The 24,664-nt window shown below is 38.9% G+C and overlaps 1 protein-coding gene across 2 annotated transcripts in view; it reads right to left on the reverse strand.

Annotated features, from left to right (window-relative positions):
• Window positions 1-2,162: 2,162 nt before the first annotated feature.
• AP3S1 (adaptor related protein complex 3 subunit sigma 1) overlaps window positions 2,163-24,664 on the reverse strand; it is a 33,278-nt gene continuing 10,776 nt past the window's right edge. The window contains exons 4-7 of one of the 2 annotated variants that reach the window (XM_042451027.1): window positions 18,576-18,647; window positions 16,408-16,515; window positions 13,965-14,006; window positions 2,571-2,704 (exon numbers count right to left, since the gene is read on the reverse strand). In XM_042451027.1, the coding sequence (XP_042306961.1) occupies window positions 13,971-14,006; window positions 16,408-16,515; window positions 18,576-18,647 (216 nt within the window). In that variant the 3' untranslated portion in view covers window positions 2,571-2,704; window positions 13,965-13,970. Of the gene's footprint in view, window positions 2,705-13,964; window positions 14,007-16,407; window positions 16,516-18,575; window positions 18,648-24,664 lie in introns of both variants that reach the window. The other variant, XM_042451026.1, reaches the window with a different exon arrangement.

Raw genomic sequence — 24,664 nt, forward strand, 5'->3', positions numbered from 1 at the left:
GGCTTTGTTTACAAGGGTGTGGGGAGGAAAAGAAAAAGACCTTTCATGAGACCTTTATATGCAGTAAAAATACAGCCAGGAAAGTTTTATTTGAAACAGACTCAGAAACTTAAGCTTGTTTCCAATTATCTTAGGCCTTTCAGCTTTATCTAAACACCCAGAAAAGCTGTTTTGCACTTAAGCAGCTGTACTTATTTTATTTTTCTCTATGACTAGAGATGCACCAAGTAATTCTGCAGTGTATTCACTGACGAGTCACCAAGGTGCTTTCCTTTATTATTCTCAGTTCTTAAACTCTACTAGGCTATAAAACTGCCAATAATTAATACAGTGGACCCTTGTTATACGCTGGGGTTTGGTTCCAAGATCCCCCGTGTATAACAAAATCCGTGTATGCTCAAGTCCCATTAAATATAATGACATAGCAAAATGGTGTCCCTTATAAAAAATGGAAAATCAAGGTAAATTTATCCTTTTTTGGAACATTTTCAAACCGTGTATGCTTGAATCCGTGTATAAAAAATCCGTGTATAAGAATGGCCGACTGTATAATCTAATTGCAACATAACTTGATACTTTACGCTGTCAATATTGCAAGAGTTCATCACATGTATAATAATGCAACATTTCACAGAACATCTGTCAATTGTTTCAGGCTAAAAGGTTACCCATGCCATAACAAAGTTCATTCTAAGTTACAACCTGGCCCTTCAGGTTAATTTTATGAAAGGACACATATTTGATAGCCTACTAAACATGAATCACAACTTGGCGAAGGCAGATTAATCTGCATTTTTTACTTAGTAGTAGTACTTAGTAGGCAGAATAAGAATTAGGAGATAAAGGCCAAAAACAGACGGCCCTAAAGGGGCAGCATCACACTGTCCCTTTGTGTGATGGACCAGGGCCACGGCAACCGCACGCCATGGCCCTGATCTAGCCTTTTCCCGGTACAAAAAGGAGTGTGGCATGTAGCATCTAATTGCTGTGCTGCAGGAGTGTTCCCACTCTGCCTGCTGTCTGGTTGAGCAGGTGATGTGACCATCTTGGGGGTGGAATTGGGGTGTGCAGTCGCTATGCCCCCCACATCATCCACAAGCCAGCTCTTATTGCCAGTCTTTTTTGCCTCATAGTGAAGAAAATGAGACACAGAACTATTCACACAGGAGATGTATGAAGTCAAAACAGAAAGTATGACTGATGATGAAGCTAACTAACAAAGATAACAAGGCCTGAGAAGAAACCTGGCAAATTTGTTCAGATTATTTGCCAGTCTTTCTAAATGCAGTTTCACAAGAGTGGGGGGGGGGGTGGAAGAAAATCCAGGAAGGGGGGGGGGGGGGGACAGGAACAAAAGAACCTTCTTCAGGAAAGAACAGCTTAAGCACTATTCAAAATCTAGGGACAGAATCAACAAGGTAAGAGGAGAAATGAAGATATGTACGACATCACAGGACTAGAGACAGAAGGTTGACCATGTGGAATGGTTTATGTGAGTGGAGGGGCCAGATGTAGGAAATCAGGTCAGAAGATGGATAATTGCACTGAATTTAGTTAGCTTTGTACTCAGAAAGTAATACTATCACAAGAAAAGGGAAGATATAATGTCAAATCAGATAGGAAAGGACAGCAATTACTATTGCAAGTGGAATTTCTACTGCCCAGGGTTTTGTTGCCAGTAGAATTCTTTGGATATCCCTATAACTGGCTAAAGAAGAATTATGTAAAGCATATAGAAAGATCTTGTAGCACTCCTGAGAGTACGGTTGCCATAATTCTCTACTATAAACCGGGACAAAATGTAGGACAAAATTAAGACCAAAATATAGGACAATTGTAGGATGAAATTTGGCCCATTAAGAAAAATGGAGGACCTTAAATGTCCTGCATTTTGGGCTAAATTTTGTCCTACATTTTGTCCCGGTTTATAGTAGAGAATTATGGCAACCTTACCTGAGAGTAACTGAAAGAAAGGCGTTTGCATGCATGTAAAGCATGCATTCTGTTTGGAATTCAATTATTTCTTGCACAGAATGTGGATTAAAGGGTTACAGAACTCTGATTCATTTTAAATGTAAACCATCTTGGGTAAGACAAAGGCATACCTATTAAAAGAAAGGCAGTTTGTAGCTAACAGTGCAGATATGAAACAAATGCTTAAGTTTCATTTCATTGCAACTTTATTTAAAAAGTACAATTGAATACTATCATGCAATATATACATATATCTATATATCTGGATCTTAAGTGCCCTGAAGACATGTGATCAGGACTGCTGTACTAATTACAAAAACATGTTTCTACAAACAAAGGAAATGTTTTGAATTATTTTCCAGAAAATTACATGGTTGTTTTAGATGTGATATGCTTAGGAGGACATAGGAATGTTATTAAGAAATCAAAAAATTCACCCACTCTAAGTTTACTAAACAAAACAAAATCAATAACACATAGTTTTATACAGAATTCCTACAGAGTACCTTGACTTTTTATTCAAATAACAAAACATTGGTTTGGTAAACGTTTATGTGATCATCTTTTATATTTTTTCATATTTTTACCTGGAGTGCACAAATTATTTAAAAGAGGGCAGGTTTGGCACTTTTATACTGATGTCACCAATATTAATATTTCTTGGGATCTCTGGAAGATTCATATTCTTTACAGCTGAAACAGCCCGGGCTGGGGCTCCTGCTAAACCAGCCTGTATACAGAAGAAAAAGATACTTCTAAGATTTTGTCCATCATAATAATAATATACTACTAAGGTGAAATTTACTACAATAAATCTTATACAACATTTACACTAAAATTAGAAGAACAGATGAATTTTTGGTTTGGGATGAAATGGGATTATTCAGAAATATTTAGCCAGAAAGAGAAAAAAGCAATTCGCACGATCTCTAAAATATCGCTAACACATGCAATGGCAGCTTGATGAAAAAATTAACATATCTGTAAAACAACCAGACTGAGATTAAAGATAAGGCTCATGCTGTCTTTGATTTCTACTGTTTCCAGGTATTGCAACCTACATAGAATATACCTGCAGCAGTCACCTTACACCTGAAATCAGTAAATTCTTGCCAGTAACCCATCTTTATTAGACTTGTAACATCTCATGTATTATTTGCTAGCTTTCCCTATGGTCTTAGCATTTAATCAGATGCTAAAGACTTTATTATATAAAAAGGTAAAGAAGCTTTAACATTGGTTATTTTATACCTATTGTATTAAGTGACTTGTGAATGATCAAACTTGTATACTTATTAGCTTTTAAAATTTCATCACATTCTGCAAATAAAAAAGACATACAGTGCCAGCAAGTATTTGTTTGGATGACTTACAGCTAAACAAAAGCACAACCTAGTTTCCCCCTTTTTTTAGATTTTTTGCCTTTTCTCTTTCTCTTTTTTAAATTTGGAAGAAAAAATGCTCCAGGGTCAAAGGTTTATTAGGTTAACCATCTCAAATGTAAAATGCTTTCCCCCTTTTTGGTTTTATAAACTTAACTAAAGGGTGAAACAGACTGGCACAACAAAGCCGGTTTCCAGATGGCTTGGGGGCATAGCATGCAAACGATGCATGCCCTCAAGACACCTGGAAGCTGGCTTCGTACCACCCAGCTGCCCACACGTGGGCGGGCTTCCGGGTGTTCCAGCAGCAAGGCGTTTAGACACCATACACCACTGGAGCATCAGAAAGCCAGCTTCCATCTGCAGCAGGGCGGAAAAGCTGGTTAGGGAGGCCCCAATCTGTCTTTCTCAGCGGTGGCTTGTTCCACCCCTAAGTTATAATTCATATGTCCTATTTTTCTTGGAAGTAAAAGTATCTGCCTTTCAAAATTATTCTTTATGTAGAACTCAATATCAAAACATAAAAAGACCATTAGCCCAATGCCTACACGGTTCCTCTGTGTAGTTCAGAGGTTCTTCCTAAATTCCAGAGAAGCTTAGTATTCACTAAAATAAACAGCTAGCCTTATATAATCAGAGAAAAATTTTAAAAGATGTACAAATGCTATAGCAGAAGCACATTACAGATTTCCATAATTAAGCATTACAAATATGTTACTACTACTTGCAGTTTTCTCTCTGGCACTTAAATATATATATATATATATATATATATATATATATGTAAGTTCACTTATATACTTCTAAAAGGCCACAATCAGCTACAGATGCACAAGTACATTATATCCTCAGCAGATGGGTAGCAAGCAGTGGCCTCTGGCCACTCCAGTCACGATCAGGCCAAGACTGCGGTGACCGTGCGGCCTGTTCTAAAAGCAGGTTGTTGCTGATGCACTTCCAAGCCAGCCACCAGCAGGAGAAGATTTTTTCCACTCCTTTTTCTGGTGTCTTTGGGCTACCTTTGGCAGTCTCGGAGCAGCTTCTGCCACTTTGGAGGCATGCATCATCTTAATGCCACACCCTGGAAGCAGCCAGAAGCTGCTTCTTTTGGCCCATCTCTTTCAGGCCATTATGTCTTCCATTGATCAGCAATATACGAAACACATTTTACAGGACACCAAGAACTACTGCCAGAATAGCTTTAACTTACAGAATTCAAAAGAAAACCAGGATTTGGCAGGACTTCTGGTTACTGCAAACAGAACTGTTAAGATTCCTAAATAATTTTACTAACAGGCAGAACTATCGAAGGGAGATAGGGACAGGAAAGCCTATGATGGACAAACCACTATTTCAAAAACAAATATCTTATTCTTTAAAAGACTTGTAGTTTTTACAAGCCATTTAAAATGTAAAAAGTGGAATTTTTCAGGTAGCTGCTTCAAGTCCTATCACACAAACCCCCACCACATTTCAGTAGCATATTTTTTCAGTCATCAAGAATGGTCTTCAGGCAGGCCACATGCAGTTCATGGGCTAGAGGGCAACCAAAATGGTGAAAGGTCTGGAAACTAAGCCTTATGAGGAGAGACTTAGGAAACTGGGTATGTTTAGCCTGGAGAAGAGACGGTTGATATGATAGCCCTGTTTACGTATTTGAAGGGGTGTCATACTGAGGACAGAGCAAGCTTGTTTTCTGCTGCTCCAGAGAATAAGACCCAGAACAATGGATGCAAGCTTTAGGAAAAGCGATTCCACCTCAACATTAGGAGGAACTTCCTGACAGTGAGAGCTGTTTGACAATGGAACATACTGCCTTGGAATGTGATGGAGTCTCCTTCTTTGGAGGTTTTTAAACAGGGGCTGGATTGCCACCTGCCTGGGGTGCTTTGTTTATGAGTTGCTGTATGGCAGGGGGTTGGACTGGATGGCCCTTGGGGTCTCTTCCAACTGTATGATTCTAAGATTCTATTGCCCATCCCCGTTTTATATTGTGGTAGAAATCTGGCTTAAATTTTGGTTCATAGTATAATCCACTGCACTCTGGAAGGGGAGTCGAATTGCTCTCTGAGGTAAGTATTAAAACTTTTCTTTAGTTAATCTATAGCAGCAGTTCCCAACCTTCTCCCCTCCGAGTAGCCCTTAGGGATCCATATGCACTTCCCAGGTGCTCCATGGCTGCTCCACAAAAATGAAAGAAATAAAAATTGAATGAAATGTAAGAAACAAAAAGTAACTCTATTCCTAATCACCATTAACTTGTAAGACCTCTTAGGGACTCTGCCATAGAAACTGATTCTAAAAAGGGTTCTGTGAGTAAAAAAAGTTGGGAACCTCCCAATCTATAGTATTTCTATATATAGTATTTTGATGCTTGTAGATTTTTCAAATTTATCCAGTGTAAGAAAATATTCTGAAAGCCATTAAACTTTTCTATAAAAAAAGGGTTATTTGAAATAACAGATTCCTAACTTTTTAGTCAAGTTCCATGTTAAGAAAAAATTAAGAATGTTTCCCTTTCATCTTCTGTTGTGTTTTTTCCAAAGCAACCAGAACATTTTTTACACACCCTGCAGTAAATAAATATTCATTTTTGCTTGAACATTTAATCCTTCTAAGATGCATTTGCAAAAATGCATGAAAGCCACATCACTCTGTCCCCATTTAATTAAGGATGCATTTTGTTTTTTTAAAGGATGGATATCTAGTTACCCTTATTCAGAACTTTCCCAACAAAGTCCAATCAATGCTCTCTCAGCATCTGGCACTTTGGGTCCTGTACTGTCTTTTTTTAAAATCTATTTTTCATGAAAGAGGGGGAACACCTTGTTTCTATATTGTCATACATAAAGCTCAAAAACTAGGATCTCTTTTAGGTATGATTTTATTACCAAGTAACAAAAGAGGTAAATGTTTGGGCTATACCTAAGGCTGGAAATCCATTTATACAATAGCACAATCTATTGTAAAGTGGAAGATTTCCCATTCCCATTTCAGATCTCCTATAAACCTGTTGCTGAGGGCTGAAAAACTCTTCAGAGGATATTTTCTCTCTAATATGCCATTCTTGTACAAAGTTCTGGAGCATGTAACAGCCTCCCCACTTCAAGAGTTTCTGGATGAGAGGGATATCTAGATCCATTTCAATCTGGCTTCAGGCCTAGTTATGGAACAGAGACAGCTTTGGTCGCCTTGGTGGATGACCTACGCAGGGAACTAGAGAGGTGAAGTGTGTCACTATTGGTTCTGCTGCACCATCGAACATGGTATCCTTCTGGGCCAACTCTCTGGGAAGACACTTGGGAGAACTGTAACACTGGGGTTCTGGTATTTCTTGGAAGGGCAAACTCAGAAGGTGATGCTGGGAGACTCTTGTTTCATTCTCTGGACATTGGCCCAGTGGGGTCTCACAAGATTTTTTTGCCCCCCCCCCCCAAGCTGTTTAACATCTATAAGAAACCCCTGGGAGAGGTTATCCAGAGTTTTGGGGTGTGGTGTCACCAATATGACGATGACACCCAAGAATACCTCTCTTTTCCACCTGATTCCAAGGAAGCTGTCTCTGAACCATTGTCTGTTGTTAGTAATGCCCTGGAGGAGAGCAAACAAACTGAAACTTAATCTATACAAGATAGAGGTGTTCTTGGTCAGTCAAAAGACAGATCAGGTAATAGGGACTCTGCTTGTGCTGGGTGGGGTTACTCTCCCCCAAATTATCAGACTCACAGCCAGGAGTGCATTTGCACAGTTAAGACTAGTGCACCAGCCTTTACATTTTACCGTTGAAAATGTTCGGAAACTTAATAGGTTCAAAACTTGTCAGCCAGAATGCTGACTGAGGCCAATTATAGGAAACATAAAACTCCCTTTATGTAACAGTTTAACTAGCTATCATTTTGTTTTCAGGCACAATTCAAAGTGCTGGTTGTGACGTATAAAGGCTTAAACTGCTTACGTCCAGACTACTTGAAATTCCTTATCTCCCCATACAAACCTGCAAGATCACTAAGATCTTACAGGAATGCTTTCCCTCAGTCCAGCCATCATCACACACTCATTTGATGAGGACACAAGTGAGGACACAAGAAAGAGCCTTCTCGGTGGCTTCTCCCACGCTCTGGAAGTCCCTTCTGTAGGAGGCTAGGTTGGTCCCCTCCCTGCTTTCCTTTTCACAATTAAACAGGGAAGCTTTTTTATTTGTGTGTTCTATTTGTTTTTAACTTTTGTATGGCTTTTAAAGTGTTTTTATAGTGTTTAATGTTTAGATTTTAAATTGTTTTTAAATTTTTACTGGAAACATTTTTAATTTTTAACTGCTGTTTTTGGAAGCCATTTTGGGTCACATTTTGCAAGAAAGGTGGCATATAAATGAAATAAGTAAATAAATAAAATAAATTTTCCGTACCAGAAAGGTCTATAGGCCAAAAAGCCTAACATTACCATATGCACCATACTGTAGTAATGCCTTTAAATCTGAATTTAAAAGCCCATACAGCATTTAAAATACTTACTCAGGTAATTCCAGGACACATGTAATAAACATTTACATATAATGGGGAGTAATATAGCTTAGGTAGGTAACATGCACATTTGCAGAGACAGGACTTGGGTAGTGAGTCTGTTGTATTAAAAGAGCAACCAACATTTCTTCCTGAGTTAAATTCAACCAAGTCTAATTTGCAAATTAAATATGCAAAGGACTGTAGCCTTAAGAGTAGAAGGTAATTCTGTTGAGGCTATGCTTATACAGAATTACCTTCTGGACCAGAAAGTTAAGGAAAGGCTAGTTTGTCCATTAGACTAATATAACAACTGACAATACTTCCTTAATCTCTATTTTGGTGAAGTCTATAGATCTTTTTACTTTACCAGTGTTGTCCTCTATATCCAATGTTTTCTGCCTACAGATAGGTTGATGTAGCACATCCCTTCAAGTGTATTCTACCTTAGGATTTCAGAGGCACAGCTGGAAGGAACCAGAAATCCCAAAATATATCCTAATTCTGAAAGTTCTAAAAATGTGAAGATTGTCTTGGAAAGGTTAGAAAAACCCATAACAGATCAATTGTGACTTTCAAAGAACTAGAGACAAATAACTTATGAAATGAAAAGGGGGGGGGGGAAGCAGGACTGCAAGGGGCACCAAACCAAAGTATTAATGCAAGGGAAGGGTGGGTGTCTGATTATGGATACAAAAGAAAGGCAGTGAAGGACCAGGGAGTAAAGCTGATGAAACTACAAGATCCCTAGAAATACAGTTATTGTTGAAAACATGGCTTCATAGGGTACTCTGACAAGGTTGGAAATATGGCTTCAAGACAGGCACTAGGATGGGAATGATGAAGATGCCCTATTCTCCTTGGTTATTTCAAATGTAGCCCTTGACATGCTGAAATCCAATAGCATTTCAGGCTTGCAATAGTTGGATTCTGACCACAAGTCTGATGAGGTCAAAGTTTCAAGGAGTTTCCTGAAGTATAAGGTCAATCATTGCACTAATATTTGTCTAATTTTCAACATATCAGTTGAATTGAGAAGTGGTAAGCACAGATATACAACTCTTAATCAATATATTAAACTCCAAATCAATATACCCCTTCCAAATTAAGATGATAAACAAGACAGTTTATTGCTTTTTGCTCCTTCCGGTGAGCTCTCAAACACTTAGCCTCTTCTCCCCCACTCCACTTTTAACAGAAAGAGGTAAAGCTCTTAAATTCAATTCACAACTATGTATTTTAGCCTAGGAAAATACCATTCTACTTTTAAAAAATAAAAAATTAAGGGAATTGCTGTGGGTTATACACCATGATTGTATATAATTATTAAATACACTGAGTTGACTTTATTACAAGACTTTATTAGAACATTGTTCATACTTTGGGTTGTTCTTATCAACAGGCAGAATAGTTGCCAAAATGAACAATATTATCTATATATTGCTATTACAGGAGAGTACAAAGATCTCATTTTAGTTTAGCAAATGTATAATCTACAAATATAAATTAGGATGCCTGATTTATTAAACATCAAAACTTTAAACACAAAATAAGTCACACAGTACTTCTAAGACATAGTGAACATTTTCAGAACATTCATAAATAACTAGATACAGTAAGTGAAAAACACCAAGCACTGATTCTGAATACCAATCACATGTGATTGTTAACATTCATTTCTTTTCATTCATCCATCCAATTCACATGTAAAGTGGTAGATGGGATGGGGCACCTCTATAAGTAAAAGGAATCTGAGAAAGTATATTGAACCTCTCACTTGTTTCAATTCCCTTTGATCTATTTTCTCTTTTCCATTCCCAATTCACTTCTGATGCAGCTTAGAAAGGTTACTTTTTTACTGTAATTCCCTGAATCCCCCAGCATGCCAGCAATGCTGGGTATGGGTTCTTGTAGTTGTAATCAGGGAGCACTTCCAAGCATTAAATTCTGCTATCAGAGCAGAAATAGCTATAGAAACAGATTAAAGGTAGGGTAGGATTGGAGGGAGAGGAAGTTCAGTATCTCTTATCCACCCCCACTACAGCTTTCTATGTGAAACAGATATGTACAAAAAAGTTTCTCCCATTTCACTGGAAGTCAAAATTCCTGTATACTAAAATGAGAGTATGTCTATAGCACATATTAATTTTTTTCTTTTGTATTTTAGAAAATTAATTAATTCTGAAATCACATTGTCCAGAAACAACTGAAGGGCTTATTTCTGGGGTTCTTCATCATCTCAGTAAGGAACCATCAGTCCTGATGCTTCACACTGAGTACAAGTGGTCAGGTATGTCCACAAGGTTTTAGAAGTACAGTATGAGCTCACATACAGCTAGAATTACAATTAACCAGACAACACATTACCCCAGCTGCTTTGTAATCTCAGTTTAAATGAGCACATAGCAGTTTGACATTTCAATCCTTTGTCCAAAGTCACTGAAAGACATAGGGTTAGATTCACAGAATTGCCTGCAGCAGAAAGGGGTCAGCAGAAGACAATTTTTTTTGGCACCCTTCTCTCACCGACAAGTTTTAATAGATGACTGTGTGTATTCCTCTGTCTGAATTTTTACAATCTCACCTTTACATTCATTCAGCCATCTTTGACGCAGTTTTCCCCACTCAAAAGAGGTCCATCCCAAGCCTCAGAAAAGCTTATCAGATGCCTTAGGCCACTGCTGGCTAGAGGGGCACTGGGAAAGTCATCTTCCACTGACCTCCTTCTGGAGATATTCTTCTGAATCTAATCTATATTATTAAGACCTTCAGAGACATTGGCATGTGGCACAAATTGAGCACTCTAATACACACTGAGACATGTGCTGAGGTGGTAAACTCAACACCAAATAGATTCACTGAGTTAACAGAAGTCAGAACGCCATGTTTTCTTTCTAGCTACAAAAATGCAGCAATATAAGATATATTTCAGGACACTATTTAGTAATATGGAAGTTGTACATTGTTTTCCTTCTATTACACAGCACATTACATAGCTTTCAGTAACAGAAAAAGTGCTTTAGCTATGGTTTCTCATTAAACCTTAAATAATTTCCCAAATGACATGATAGTTGAGTTTCCCAAGAGACTGTGCTCATTATAAAAGGCAGCTCCTTTTATATGCATCTATCTTGGAAATGATTCCTCCCAATATATTTAATATTTTGGTTAGCACAGCTGCTGGTGTTTTGTGTCAACCCTTCTTCCTAGAACAAGTATGATTCAAAGCAGCAGGGTTATGAATAGGATGGGAGGATGCAGTACAGAATATAAAAGAATGGTCATGTTCTCTTCTCATGGAGTTAAATAAATGAACAGAATTCAAGAAAAAACAAAATGAGGTCTGCAAGTATATCAAAATGCCAAACAGATAGAAGACTTAAGACATACTCTTTGAAATTTCAAGCACTGGGATCACAGTGATAGTAATGGATGGGCATGATTTTTCAAAAATTTTGTTTGTTATATCCTTTAAATTGCCAGACCCAAAAATAAAAACGGAACATGTACAAGCAAAAAGTAAAATTGAGCAACACTACATTAAAAGAAAAAACACGAATTAAAAACCCTTTTCTTACACTACAAAACATTTTTGTAGTTTGGGGAAATAGACAAAGAGGAAGAAGTGAGCTGAGTGGACTGTTCATTATTATACAGTTATTACTGTAAGGATCTAAAATTGTTCTCTGAGTTTGCCACTGAACCCTGAATGTAATGTAATGGCTCCCAGTCACTGTACCATTTTAACTGGAACTTTTTAAAATATTCTAAAAACTATATATTTAATTCTCTATACAGTTTTAATCTATTAGAATGCAGTTTAATTTGAAGTTAATTTCCTTTCATAGTTAGTGATGACACAATAGACTGTCATGTGATTTTAATACTTATCGTATCAGCCAAGAGTTACCTAGCATTTAATGTACAGAACTATGAACAAAACTTCCCCTTTCCAGTCTCTTCTGCACATGGCATGCCTAACTTTCTGGTAATTTTTATGAAGCCTACCAAAGAATGCCAATGAGTGAAAGAAAGCCTAATGGGCAACTATAAACATAGCTGTTTGAAGCACAATGTATGCCAATTTCCCTCTCTACTTAAACTGACCCTTAAACCCCCCCCCCCCCAATTTTCTTATCTATTATTACCAGTGGTGCAGCTAGGTTATTTATATTCTAGATTCAATGGTCTTAGACCATTACTATATTTAGACAATGATTTGTAGTACCTCAGCTGTGAAGTGCATATTTTTCTACTCACTCCAGTCCCCTGCCCCTCCATTCTATGCCACCATTCTAGATGCTAGAACAAAAAACCTCTTCTTGCTACCTCGCCAGCCTGATTTGCCAACCCTGTTGAAGAAAGGAAAATTCTGTGCATGTGTAGCCTCACATGATAAACTTGTTTAAATCACACCACCTTTGTGATTACTAGAATAAAACGGTGCTTGCTGTCCTTAAACTCATCAGTTTTATTAGGTAATAAGCTCCACTTCTGCTAGAAAACAGAAATTTAAGAATAAATTAACACCTGCAAATGTGTATATTCCTGTGTCCCACAGATAACATTTTTTTAAAAAAAACAAGATGGAACCTACAGCAACAAGTATCAGTTCCAACAGACCCCAGAATATCTGTCTCATAACCTGCTGTTCTCTGTGTGGTCATTTGGGGACCTGGACTTTGGCCCCAAGGTATAGCCATAACTGCACCACCGGTTATTACAGTTGACTGTTCCTAACCTTTGCAGAATTTTATTGCTTGCAATGGCTTTCAATAGTTTACTCCTCAAAATGTGCACCAAGATATAATTTTAGAAGTTTTGTGTATGTATTTTGCAACAGCTATATACCATCTTCTAACGAAAACTTTTATGGAGGCTTATGCTAAAGTAATAATAATATTAATAGTAGTGAGTTTATTAGTACTACAGGTGCTACTACTATAATTGAATATAATTGTTATGGCAGTGTTTATGTACTTTATGCATACATCCATAATGTAAGGTGGAAACTGGAACAACTATGGCTTCCTGGATGTCAGCTGCATTTTTAAAAAGCACATTTTATGCCACATTTTGGACATTAGCATGAAAATATGGACACAGATAAATTTGAAGGCTTCACCTGATCATGATAAGAGCTTACTGGTACTCATACAAGCTAAAAATGAGAGGTTATACTGTGAAGCACTCTGGAAAATGTTCTACTCATAGAATAGGGCTTTCCTACTTCCTTTCTATTGCAACCTAATGGAACCCTCTAAAAATCATTCCGGGGGGGGGGGGGGTTGTCTTGTCCTGGAACAGTGTTTAAAACAGCATGAGAGGCTATAGCTGAAAGGTAGGTTGGTTAAACTGCAGAAATCCAAGAAGCCTTTCCCTTGCATGAAGAGAAATGGCCTTCATTTGCACAAAAGAGCCATTAAATTTGCAATTTGTATTAGTTCATTTTTCATCAAGGGTACATAGGTCTACAGTCCTATGCCATCACTAAACAAATGGAAGTGGGTCATGGGGTGATATGCTCCCTTCCTCACCCCCTTCTGAAGAATTAACTCCCTATGGTCTTTCTCAGTTTTAAGTATTATATTGGTGATGTTTACTGCTTTTAAGAATAGCCAGAGTTCCCACTTCTCAAGAATTTGCAATCAAAGTGGAAACATATTTTCAGATTCTGGTGAAGCAGAAACCCTAGAGAGCATAAACGAGGAGATGGGAGGGAGGGAGGACAGCAAAGCCTTATAGGCTTCAGTTTGTTCACGTACAGTGATGCAGCTGGGGGCATTCTGCCTGTACCAGCAGAATTAGATTTGTTTATAACTTGAGAATGATACAAATGATACAATTACATTGTAACAATATAAATTCGAAAGCTGGGTGCTAATGAAAGGAAGTAAAATAAAATATATGAAGTTAATGACATTCTAGTAAATACACTACAGGCAATAAAAGATGAGGGAAACTAGCACAAAAAGTAGGCTACAAAGACTAATATGGGTTTATCAACACAGAATTTTTGAGTCTGGCCTAATTTATTTATTGCCTTTGACATCATTTTGCTTTCCCTTTACTTAATAGAAGCACATTTTTTTCTGAAAATTGGCAATACCTGTATCTACCTGTCCTGTCTGGGAGACTGAAAGATAAAGGTCTGTAAAGAGAAGAATGGAAAGAACTAGAGAAGATCAGGTGGTTTGAAAAAATGAGGACTGACTTAAAACAACCAAATTCACACCCAGCTGAACACTGCAAGAACAACACAAGTATCCTAGTTTTTCCAGGGGACATCTTCCATGTCACTTATAGTGCCTGACAAACCCACATCCAGCTTTTTTCCTCATTCATTCCTTTTTAGCAAACTTTATTTGGCTGATTTTAGCATGACTGGCAAACCTCTAGGATCAGTGGCTATAATTGCCATTAATTATAATTACTTGCAATGAGAGAAACTTGCAATGTTGGAAATGTCCCATATCCTACAAATTAATTTGGTAAAAAATCTCTCTTGTCTGAAGAAAAAAAAATAACCTTTGATTTCCTTCAAGGACAATGAATCACTTACAGAATAAAGGGCTCATTTACTTTCAACAATACCATCCATGGGTGCATTGTCTGTGGATTAGAGATTTGTGAAAATGCTCTGGATTTTTTTGAAGCTTTTTGTTGAAAATAAAGACACAATGCATAGAGCCAATGCCAACTAAGACCTTGCTATCCATGTTTTGGAAAGCAATCTTTGCATATTACTGTAATTTGAGCTAAGACAAGTTCACAGCAAAATGATGACTGGGATCCAAAGAACCACATACATACATTCACCAAGTCTTTCTCATCCAACTGTTCCTACTCTTCACATCTCTTGATATAGTATCCCTGAAGTGTCAGACTGCACTAGAATAATGTGCAAACATGAATGGGGAACTGCGGCTGGGGGTAAAATTAATGAGGCACACATCACAGATACAAATAAAGTGGAACTTTGGATCACAGCCAACATTTGGGATTGGAAGTTCACATGTCAATAAGTAGGTTTTTAAATTAACAGATCAAATAGCCTAAAAGGACCAATTAATGTATTCAAGATATTGCTTTTCCTTGCTTTCTTTTGTTCTCTAACAAGCAATGGGATAACAGCACGTACAACTCAGTAACTGTTGCTTGCCTATTACCTATCTTTAAAGTTTTGAATTATAAGTTAAAAAAAACATTAAACTGAGTAGAAGTCAATGGAAATTGAATTTAACCTGATCCATTTCACTGAAAATGGCTTCTTATTATTTGAATAATCATTCAAACCAGAAGTTGAAGGAGGAAATTTAATTTTTTAAAAACTGTGCTTCCAAAGGGATAAATAACTTATTAGTTATGTTCTCCTGAACCATCATAGAAACTAGGTTTTACATACTTTAAGTATGATTTCAATTTTCATTTATTATATCTTTGTTAATATTACTGCACTAGTATATTGCCATGCATCGTATAAGGTGCTGCACCATTTCTGTACTTCTCAGACAATGCTATCCAAACAAATTGCAAATTAGAAAAAAATACTGTGAAGGCTGAGACAAACCACTAGGAAAATCACCTCTCAATTTTAACAGCATACTAACTGGCACAATCAATTTCTTTTGTTGATAAACAAGTCATACTTGCTTATTTATGAGGAGTCAAATGAGACATGAAATTCAAAACTAACACTATTATTTGTCTTAGAAAGAATTTGCATTTTCAGTAGTGTTCTTCTTGGATCAAAAGCAGGAGAAAAAAGACAAAATGTAAGAAAGAGGTGGCTAATTGCTTTTTTTAAAAAACTGAGCCAGAAATCAACTCATAAGTTTAACAATTCACTTTGTTTCATCTCAGAGGTCTATGATTTTGTCAATGTACAGGACCTGATATTCCCAATTCATCTTACATATGGAAACAAGGCCACATCACTTCCTAAATGCCCAAAGTTTAGAAAGGCATTTTAATACCATACATATAGATTTTATTAAAAAGGAAAAATTACTTCTAGAACATGATGGTACCAGATGCCAAATTTATCAGCTGCACAGTACCAAGCTAGATAGTTAAAATGTCAGAATTTAGATTAACCAAGCACTTCTTGTTAAAACTCTGGACACTGTAGAGCAAACTGTCAGAATCTGGGATTAACCAAAGTTTTTCACTTCTTCTTCAAACACAGACCCTGTATTGTTAGATATTCTATTTAAAACACATGTATTCTTGATAGGTATGCTATAAAAAGAGAACATTAAAATAAGATTCTCTGAGAGTAAAGACACGCTGTAGGAGACATAAGCCTTGACTGAAGGAAGCTCAGAAATGTGTCTGTACATAGATGCTAATGGCAGATGTGAGTTTGACAGAAAGGGAATGTTGAACTATTTAAGCAATCAAGGAAGGCTTTTACATGCTATATACTACATGTTTGTTTTTAGCAATACAAGTAGCTGAATATAAAGCAATACTACAATATAAAAGACGATTTCACATCATGCAGGTTCTATGAGCATGCTCTAATTGGCTTTAATGCTTTTCATTCTTACCTCAGATTTTTCCAGTTTATTCTGAGCATCAATTTGGGTGACAATTTCATTCATATTAGTCTCCAAAACCATTCCACCCATCACCATTTCAGCCAGGATATTATGGACCTAAAAAGATCACAAAACAAACTAAAAACATATAGATTAAACTAATACATTACTAATATCCCCTAAGTGATATTTATATTAAATTAGCTTTCTCAATGTAAAATTGGTAACATATCAAATACTTAAATTATAGATGTCTAATACTGGATACTTGTCAATATTCCAGAGCTGTAAACATCTGATCTTCTGAATTCCAATTCATACTGTATAGAAATGTGTACCTAATATATGAGAACTATAATATTAATGGCAACCCTAATCATTTGCAGTAGTTGCATTATGATTACAGATTAGCACTTGTCCTTCATTTACAACCTTTTCCTGCTGGAAACCTCTTCATTCATAGCTGCCAGAGCTTGTATAACAATGAAAACTGTTTTTCTAACAGCATTTGACAGCACAATGGAAAGAACCAAGGAGATGGAAAGAATTACTTTTTAAAAATACTTTGTTCCAGTTCAGGGAGCTGCTGTGTTGAATGTTTTCTAACAGAATAAGGGTCTCACATTGTAGAGTAAGAACTATCTGATGTTAAATCTTCAGAATTACAATCTAGAGCTTGAAAAGCTTTGGACCTAGGACAATGTAATACTTTGCATGTAGCTGAACAGTTATCTGAGCTATCATATTTGCTTTCAGCACTATTGTACAGCATCTGCAACTGCATTTTAATGCACATCTAAGTTACACAGAGAATTTGTGTGCCATGACTTTTGATTATGATTTATGCTCAGGAATTATGAAAATCCACATATGTGCACTTGTTTAAATAATTATCCCAACAATAATATTTTTCATATTTCAAAATATTCTGGAAACAAAAACATTTATAGAAATCCAGAAGGTGCAATGTGTGAGATATGTGGAAAGGAGGCTTGGCCTATATATAAGGTTCATGGATCTCATGATTATGTGTTTCAGTTTCAAGGATGAAGCAAGTTCATACTTCAAAAAGCTTTCTTTTTGATTTTTTTTATAATTTACAAGGCCAATAGCCTGTCATTTCTACATCCTCCTCCAAATCCAGATGTGCAAGTATATTAGGAATTTGTAGAAGGGAAAAGACTTCCCTCAGGAAAACTGAGGAGAGGTGGGAGGGGGAGAGATTCTTCTTGGCCTACACAAGTGTTCAATGTTCTAATCAAAACATGTGTTCTTGGAAAAAATTACAATACTCCCCAAGGAATCTTCAGAGGTGTCCAATAGAGAAGTGGATTGCACATATGAAGAGAAATGTTCAGTTAACATCTCCAGAAAAGTTGTTTCTGGTTTCTCTAACAAATTGCTTCCCCACAATAAAATAATTATGAACTTGGCAACAGTAATGCTTCACAAAGCCACACACATATGGAGGAAAAAACCTTCGTAATACTTAATGGTAGCCTTTTTGTTCTTTACAAAAATGTGTTTCTATCACTATCTAATGGAATAATTAAGCATATTATTCCCTCTAATGCCTCATTTGCTAAACTTTTCTCCAACTGTAAAACTACTGTGGAGCATGTGTTTCTAGATTTACTTTCCTTTTAACTGCTTTTCTGAAGTTGCCTGAAAACCAGTACAGGAGATTAATGGCCCCCCGGTGTTCATTTTTGGGTTGATGCTGGGGGCGCAGTGGGAAGAGCACTTCCTTTCCCCATAGATTCCACTGTTTCATACGGAGAAATCCACTATTCATTCCTGTCCTTAATCAGTATAAAAAGAATCACAGGTTTTGACTTTTCAGTTCTCTATATCTGTTGATCTATGGTGACCCCATGAATTTTGCCAGTTCCTTCCTTTGAAATATAACCTACAGCAACTGGCATTCATTGGTGGTCTCTCATCCAAGTATTAACCAGTGCTGACCCTATTTGGCTTCCAAGATCAGATGGGATGCAGTGCCTTTAGGCCAAGACTTGAATAGTACATTTCATTTTATGATTTGTGATGCATATCAAATTTCTTAAACTGAGAAATTGCTAGGTGATCTGATGATATTTGAACAGAAACTGATACTGTACAACTATTTCTTGTCTGCAGAATAATTTCAGTTCACATTGCAGCAGTTAACCGAGTACCTTGTCTACGTGGAAAATTAAATCCAGTTCACAGACGTTCTCAAAACATTTGTCTAATGTTTCTACAAATACCTGTGGGGAGAAAAGATTGCAAGAGGTTGAAGATTAACAGCAACTCAATCATTCAATTAAGCACTAACTGCAAACATGGCAAACAGAACACAAACAGCTCTAGAGAATCCAGGAAGTCTGATGTATTTGCACATGTACTATTAATGCAGAGAAATTAGATTTTGCCAGCAATTCTCTCTCTAGTTAAACATAGCATTTTTCAAAGAAAATCAACATTCTGAAAATTCTTTTATCAGCTTAAATATTTTATACTTCAAGAAATTTCAGGACTCATTAGTAACCATGGGATAAATGTGAGTCATTTTACCAGTCACTTAATTTTGCAGGTTCTTCTAGTTTTCCTATAAAATGTTCGCATGGAACAGCATTTTGTACAACTACATTATAGCAGACATTGAATTTCTCTTTCAATAGACAGAGAACATTGAATCTGCCCAAGCGCAGCTTCTGGCCTCTTAGGATACATGCATCATTTCAACAACATACCTCCAAAGTGACCTGAAGCAGCTTTATTTTGGCCTGTCTGTATGGGCCCATAGACTACATTACCTGGCATCAGTTGGCAGCCTCCCATGCAAGTACTAACCAGACCAGAATCTCTTTGCTTCCAAGATCAGACAGGACCTGGTGCTTTTAGCATATTTAGGCACAGAAATGCTAGAGGTTTAATTCCACTTTACCCCAATAATTTCAATGGCAATTTCAAGTATTAAAAACCTGAATAGGAGAAGATAGCTTTGGTTTTTGATGTGGAAAGACCCTGTCTTGTGGAACAAGATGAAATTATATGTACCCCCTTTGTTATGTATTGTATCTCATCCATCTTTCACAAAGCTCAGAAGAGCATATTTCTGCCCCAGATCTGTGCCGAAGCAACCGCATGCCACAGCACTGATCTGGCTTCTATAGAACACAAAAAGGAGCCGGAAAAATTGGCTTTTTTTGGTGCCCTCGAAAGGGGGCCACAGCCGCTGCTGCACAGCTTGATGATACCCCTTTAGTGCAGCGCTGTTTGGGCGCTGTACCAAAGAGGCATCATCATGGCGTACGCCCTCTGAACGGGTGTGCACCAAGATGGCGCCCGGGCAGCATGGTGAGGGCTTTGAGTGTGGGGACACTCAGCCCTCACCCCGCCCACAGGCCACCGCTTTTCGCAGGTCTGAAAAGGGCCTCTGTCTTTTAACAATGCTGCAGGCTAGAATAAGACTTGCACAAACCTACTCAGTCAGGTTCATACCTACATCTTTTAGTTTTTGTTTCTTACATTAATTCTTTGTTGTTGTAGCAATAGTGGAGGATGAAGGGAACAAAAATGCCAGAGTCCTGCACTCTAGAAAGAGCATTAAATGGTTTTTATTGAATTTCCAGGGAAGGTACATTAGAGAAATCAAAGGCAGAGGCAATTAAATAGTAAGAATAAGAATTAAAACTGCATGAACAACTAAATATTCTCTCATAAAATTACACTAAATGTTTGCCAACCAGCAAACCAATCACAGTGTCAGATAGGAAGGTCTTAAGTTTGAATCTTTTTAAAACCTCCAAAATAGTACCGAAGTATTGGTGCCAAATTTCAAGTGATAAGTGATGAGACACTAGAACTATGAACAGTGGATTCTATTTCAGTTGTAAATAAAAGTAGCAGCCACTACAGAAGAAAGCTTTGTGGCAAGATCTTTACAAAAAGAACATTACATTTTATAGGCTATCAGTGAATTAAAAGGGGCATCCATTTTTGTCAATGGAATCTTTAAAGTCTTTTTAAAATGTTTTAAAAATGAAAGTGAATTTCTAGCTCCCTCTAGTGCCATATTTTCAGATTTATACAGTGAGATTTTCATGAAGGAAAATTGTTCTCAGAATTATGGTTCATTCACACTATGTATTAGTTACATCTATACAGTTCTCTCATAGCCCAGTGCTATCCATGTTCAACCAGTGATCTACCAATGTCAGACTTATCTGTCATGAAGGAATGATGTATTTATGAAGCAAATATTGATTAAACATGTTGGGTTGAATTCAGAATACAATGCATGCCCTAATACTGGTCTCTCCAATTTTGCCAGGAATCATACCCAACTTCATTTGGTCTTCATTCCTCTGTTATCTGAATGTTTAACAAATAATTAAAAAATCAAAGCACTTGCTGTTGTTCCTAAATGGAAACTGAAAATTTAGGCAAGGGCATTGGACGTGGTTATTTGAGAAACACTCTAGGGCAGTGGTACTCAAACTTTTTACCCTTGGGACTGCCCTATACATCTACATGCCAAAATCACACCTCCCCCACTCGACTTAATATATGAATTAAAATATTTTATTTATTTAGTATGTGTATTTTCATTAACACATTCCTATATAGTAATATTTTAACATTTTGTAAGGAAATAACATTGTTCAAGTTAGAACAGTTTTATTTAAGTAAATTCAATATCTAACTCAACACATGTGTAAATTGTACACATAAAAAAGTTAGGGAAGAAAAGGAGGAGGAGGAGGGATCAAGGCCTCCAAGTCTCACCCTCCCCCAAGAGGTCCCGCCCAAATGTCCAAGAACCACTGCTCTATGGCAATTGTCCAATTCCTCTGCATTCATCTGATATATGATGAAATAGACATAAGACCAGCCAGTACAATAAAGGAGACAAGAGTGGATTATTTATAGCTAGGGTGAAGAACCTCTGGCTCACAGGTCAGATGCAGTTGCAAAGTTACCGAGACCTCAATCTCTCTGTAGTTCTGCAAGACAAATCCCCATTTGTATCTCTGATCAATGTTCAGAGGTAAACCAATCAAGTGGTGAAACAGGCCACCCTGAAGGAGTGGCATGCCCCCGCCCCTTTTGAGCTCTGGATCGGGGCTGCAGAAACCGTACACCACAGCCCCAATTCCAGCATTTTGCCAAAAAGAAGTGACAAAATGCTGCTTCTTTTTGGCCTAGAAAAGGGGCACCCTTGCCGACACTGCAGCACTTTTCAGTGCTCCTTTGTGGCATGCATTGTGTAAACGCCGTGCCAAAGAAGTGCCACAATGCCACCTGCTATGAAGTCAGGCGTGAAGCCTGACACCAGCATTAGGGTGGCATCAGGACGTGCGCCATCCAAATGCCATGCCCTCCTGCCACCCTGATGCAGGCACTTACGGCCAGTCTATACAGGCCCCAAGTCACAAAGGATTACACAGCTCCCATGTTTCCAGTTCACAGCAATATCTAGGGTTGTTTGTTTTTTAAGAAAAAAATTAATAGTAGGCAATCAAATTCCCTGGAGTCTAGCCAACAACAAAAAGCTCAGGTTTGTTGTGTTTTTTTAAAGAGTTTATAACTCACATTACATAGAAAAATAAAAGTTCCAGTGTGTCTCAAAAAGTTATTATAAGCAAATTCCTTCATCTTTGGCCCAATGTTAGCACCATTAAAATCTGGTTTAACATCTCATACTGGAAGTAGGAGTAGGGAACCTGTGGACTTGCATTTATTTTCAGACTATAACTCCCATAATCCTTGACTAATGGCCAAGATAGCTAGGGCTGATGGCAACCAAGTCCAACAACTGCCTCACTTCTGATTTAGGACTATCCATGGCATCATGTGCGTGCACAATTAGAATGACAGTAAGAGACCTATCCAATGTACAGTGTAATACAGTAGTCCAACAGCAATTTCTTTCATTTTGGAGAAACATTTTTCAGCTATCATAAATGGGGAAAAAATCACTGCCAACTCATTGCTGCTTAAATCAACAGGCCTAATGTTTCACTATCCAATGAAAAGTATTTTTTCTGAGCATCAGGATGTTTCTATGGAATCCCTGTTCACTGCCCAAACCAGTCCCTGTAACCTTGCATAATGTGTAAACTTAAATTACATATGAACTCTTTTGGTAACTACCACCTTGAAAACTACAATAAATGTTATAAATTATGCAGAAATTTTTTTTCAGATAATTTCCACAATCCCTCAGCCAGCACATCAACACAGTGCTAAGAGATAAACCTGAAAATACTTTCCCTTCACATCTTCAAAACCCAAAGTATATTTGAGTAGACCCAATGTGTTTTTTAGGACAGCCCACTAAAATAACAGGAAGCATACCAGATAATATTTGCAATCCAACAGTATGGTCCCTACTGTCATTTTACCTTAATTTCACACCCCAGTAACAGACTTGAAAGTACTACAGTGCGTCCTTGGTATACGCGGGAGATCCGTTCCGGACCCCCCCACGTATACCAAAATCCGCGTATGCTCAAGTCCCGTTGTCCTCAATGGCGGCGCACGTGCACGCGCGCCGCCATTGGGGACAACTTCTCTCCCTCCCCTCTCCTCCCCCCAACTCTTTCCTTCCCTCCCTCCCTCCCTACTTACCTTTTCGCCGCCGGTGCCACGTCGCTGCTGCCACCGCCGCCGCCTCAGCCGGAACCGGAGGGAAGGCCAGGTGGGGGTTTTGGAGGCCAAGAAGCCTCCAGCCTGCCAGCCGGCCCTTCTGTGGCGGCGGCGGTGGCAGCGGAGCATCAGCACCAGAGGCCTCTTCAGCCCCCACTCTGCCGCCGCCACCAGCACCTCTGGGCAAGGGCCGGGTGGTGGGCTGGAGGCCTCTTGGCCTCCAGTCCGCCACTCGGCCCCTGCATCAAGGTGCAGGCGCCAGTGGCGGAGAGGGGGCCGAAGAGGCCCCAGGCGCTCGGCCTCCTCCTCCTCCCCGCGGCGCCGCCACCGCTGCCAGGAGAAAGGCCGGGCACTGCTCCTGGAGGCCTCCAGGAGCAGCGCCCGGCCTTTCCCCCATCAGCCGTGGCGACGGAGAAGAGGCCTCTGGCGCTGGTCCTCCAGCGCCAGAGGCCTTCCCTCCGCGGCTACAGCCAGAGGTGCTGGCGGGGGCGGGCGGCGGAGTGGGGGCCGAAGAGGCCTCTGGCGCTGGTGCTCCGCTGCTGCCGCTGCCGCCGCCACAGAAGGGCTGGGTGGCAGGCTGGAGGCTTCTTGGCCTCCAAAACCCCCACCTGGCCTTCCCTCAGGCTGAGGCGGCGGTGGCGGTGGCGGCGGCAGCAGCAGCGACGGAGCCCCCGGTGATGAAAAGGTAAGTAAGGAGGGAGGGAGGGAGGGAAGGAAAGAGTTGGGGGGAGGAGAGGGGAGGGAGGGAAGTTGTCCCCAATGGCGGCGCGCGTGCACGCGCGCCGCCATTGGGGACAAAATCCCCGGATTTGCCATGCGCGTATGCTTAAATCCACGCATGGCAAATCCGCGTATAAGGAGGACCTACTGTACATACCATTACCCATTTTTCACTAAGGAGATTATCAGACGGGGGATGGGAGCAAAGCCTGGCCTTATCCAGTCCATGACAGCGATCATGTGAAAGACATTCACACTTGATGCACTGATCCTGTCATAAACCTGTCAGTGAATTGGAATTGCATTAATGGGTTCTTCCATTGATGCAAAATGGAGGGTAAGGATGGGACAATTCCACCTCACTGACAGAACAATGACAAGATCAGCATGGTGTCATATGAAAGTCTTTTGTGCAATCACTGACATTTGTGCTTCCCAGATAGGACAAGGTCCAGATCAGCACAACATCATCTGAAATTCCTTCCCGCAATTGAGCAGGAAGGATGGGAAAAGGACAGGACAAGGATGTCCCATCCCATCAGATAATCTCCCCAGATTGCTCCCAAGTAAGTGAATGGTTGTTGTTGTGAGCATTATTACATAGAATCACACACATTGCCTTCAGAGATTACTCATGTGAACAGGTAAAATGTTTAGAAAGTTGCTCAGTACAGTTCTGTGGTTGATGTCCCTGTCAATGACTTTCATGTGAGGAGGTGGGTGAAGAAGGCAGTGCCATGAAGAACCACCCAACTGAGGAACAAAAGTATTGCCATGGCTTCACCACCATACTCTCCTTCATGTGAATAATGTGTGAAGCAAGCTACAGTATTGGTCTAAGCAGCAATTCAGTATGTGTGACTGTCATTATCATCTTTCTCCAAGTGATTATATCAGTCTTGCCCTGTTG

This window comes from Sceloporus undulatus, chromosome 2 (assembly GCF_019175285.1).
Source record: "Sceloporus undulatus isolate JIND9_A2432 ecotype Alabama chromosome 2, SceUnd_v1.1, whole genome shotgun sequence".
Lineage (NCBI taxonomy): Eukaryota > Metazoa > Chordata > Lepidosauria > Squamata > Phrynosomatidae > Sceloporus > Sceloporus undulatus.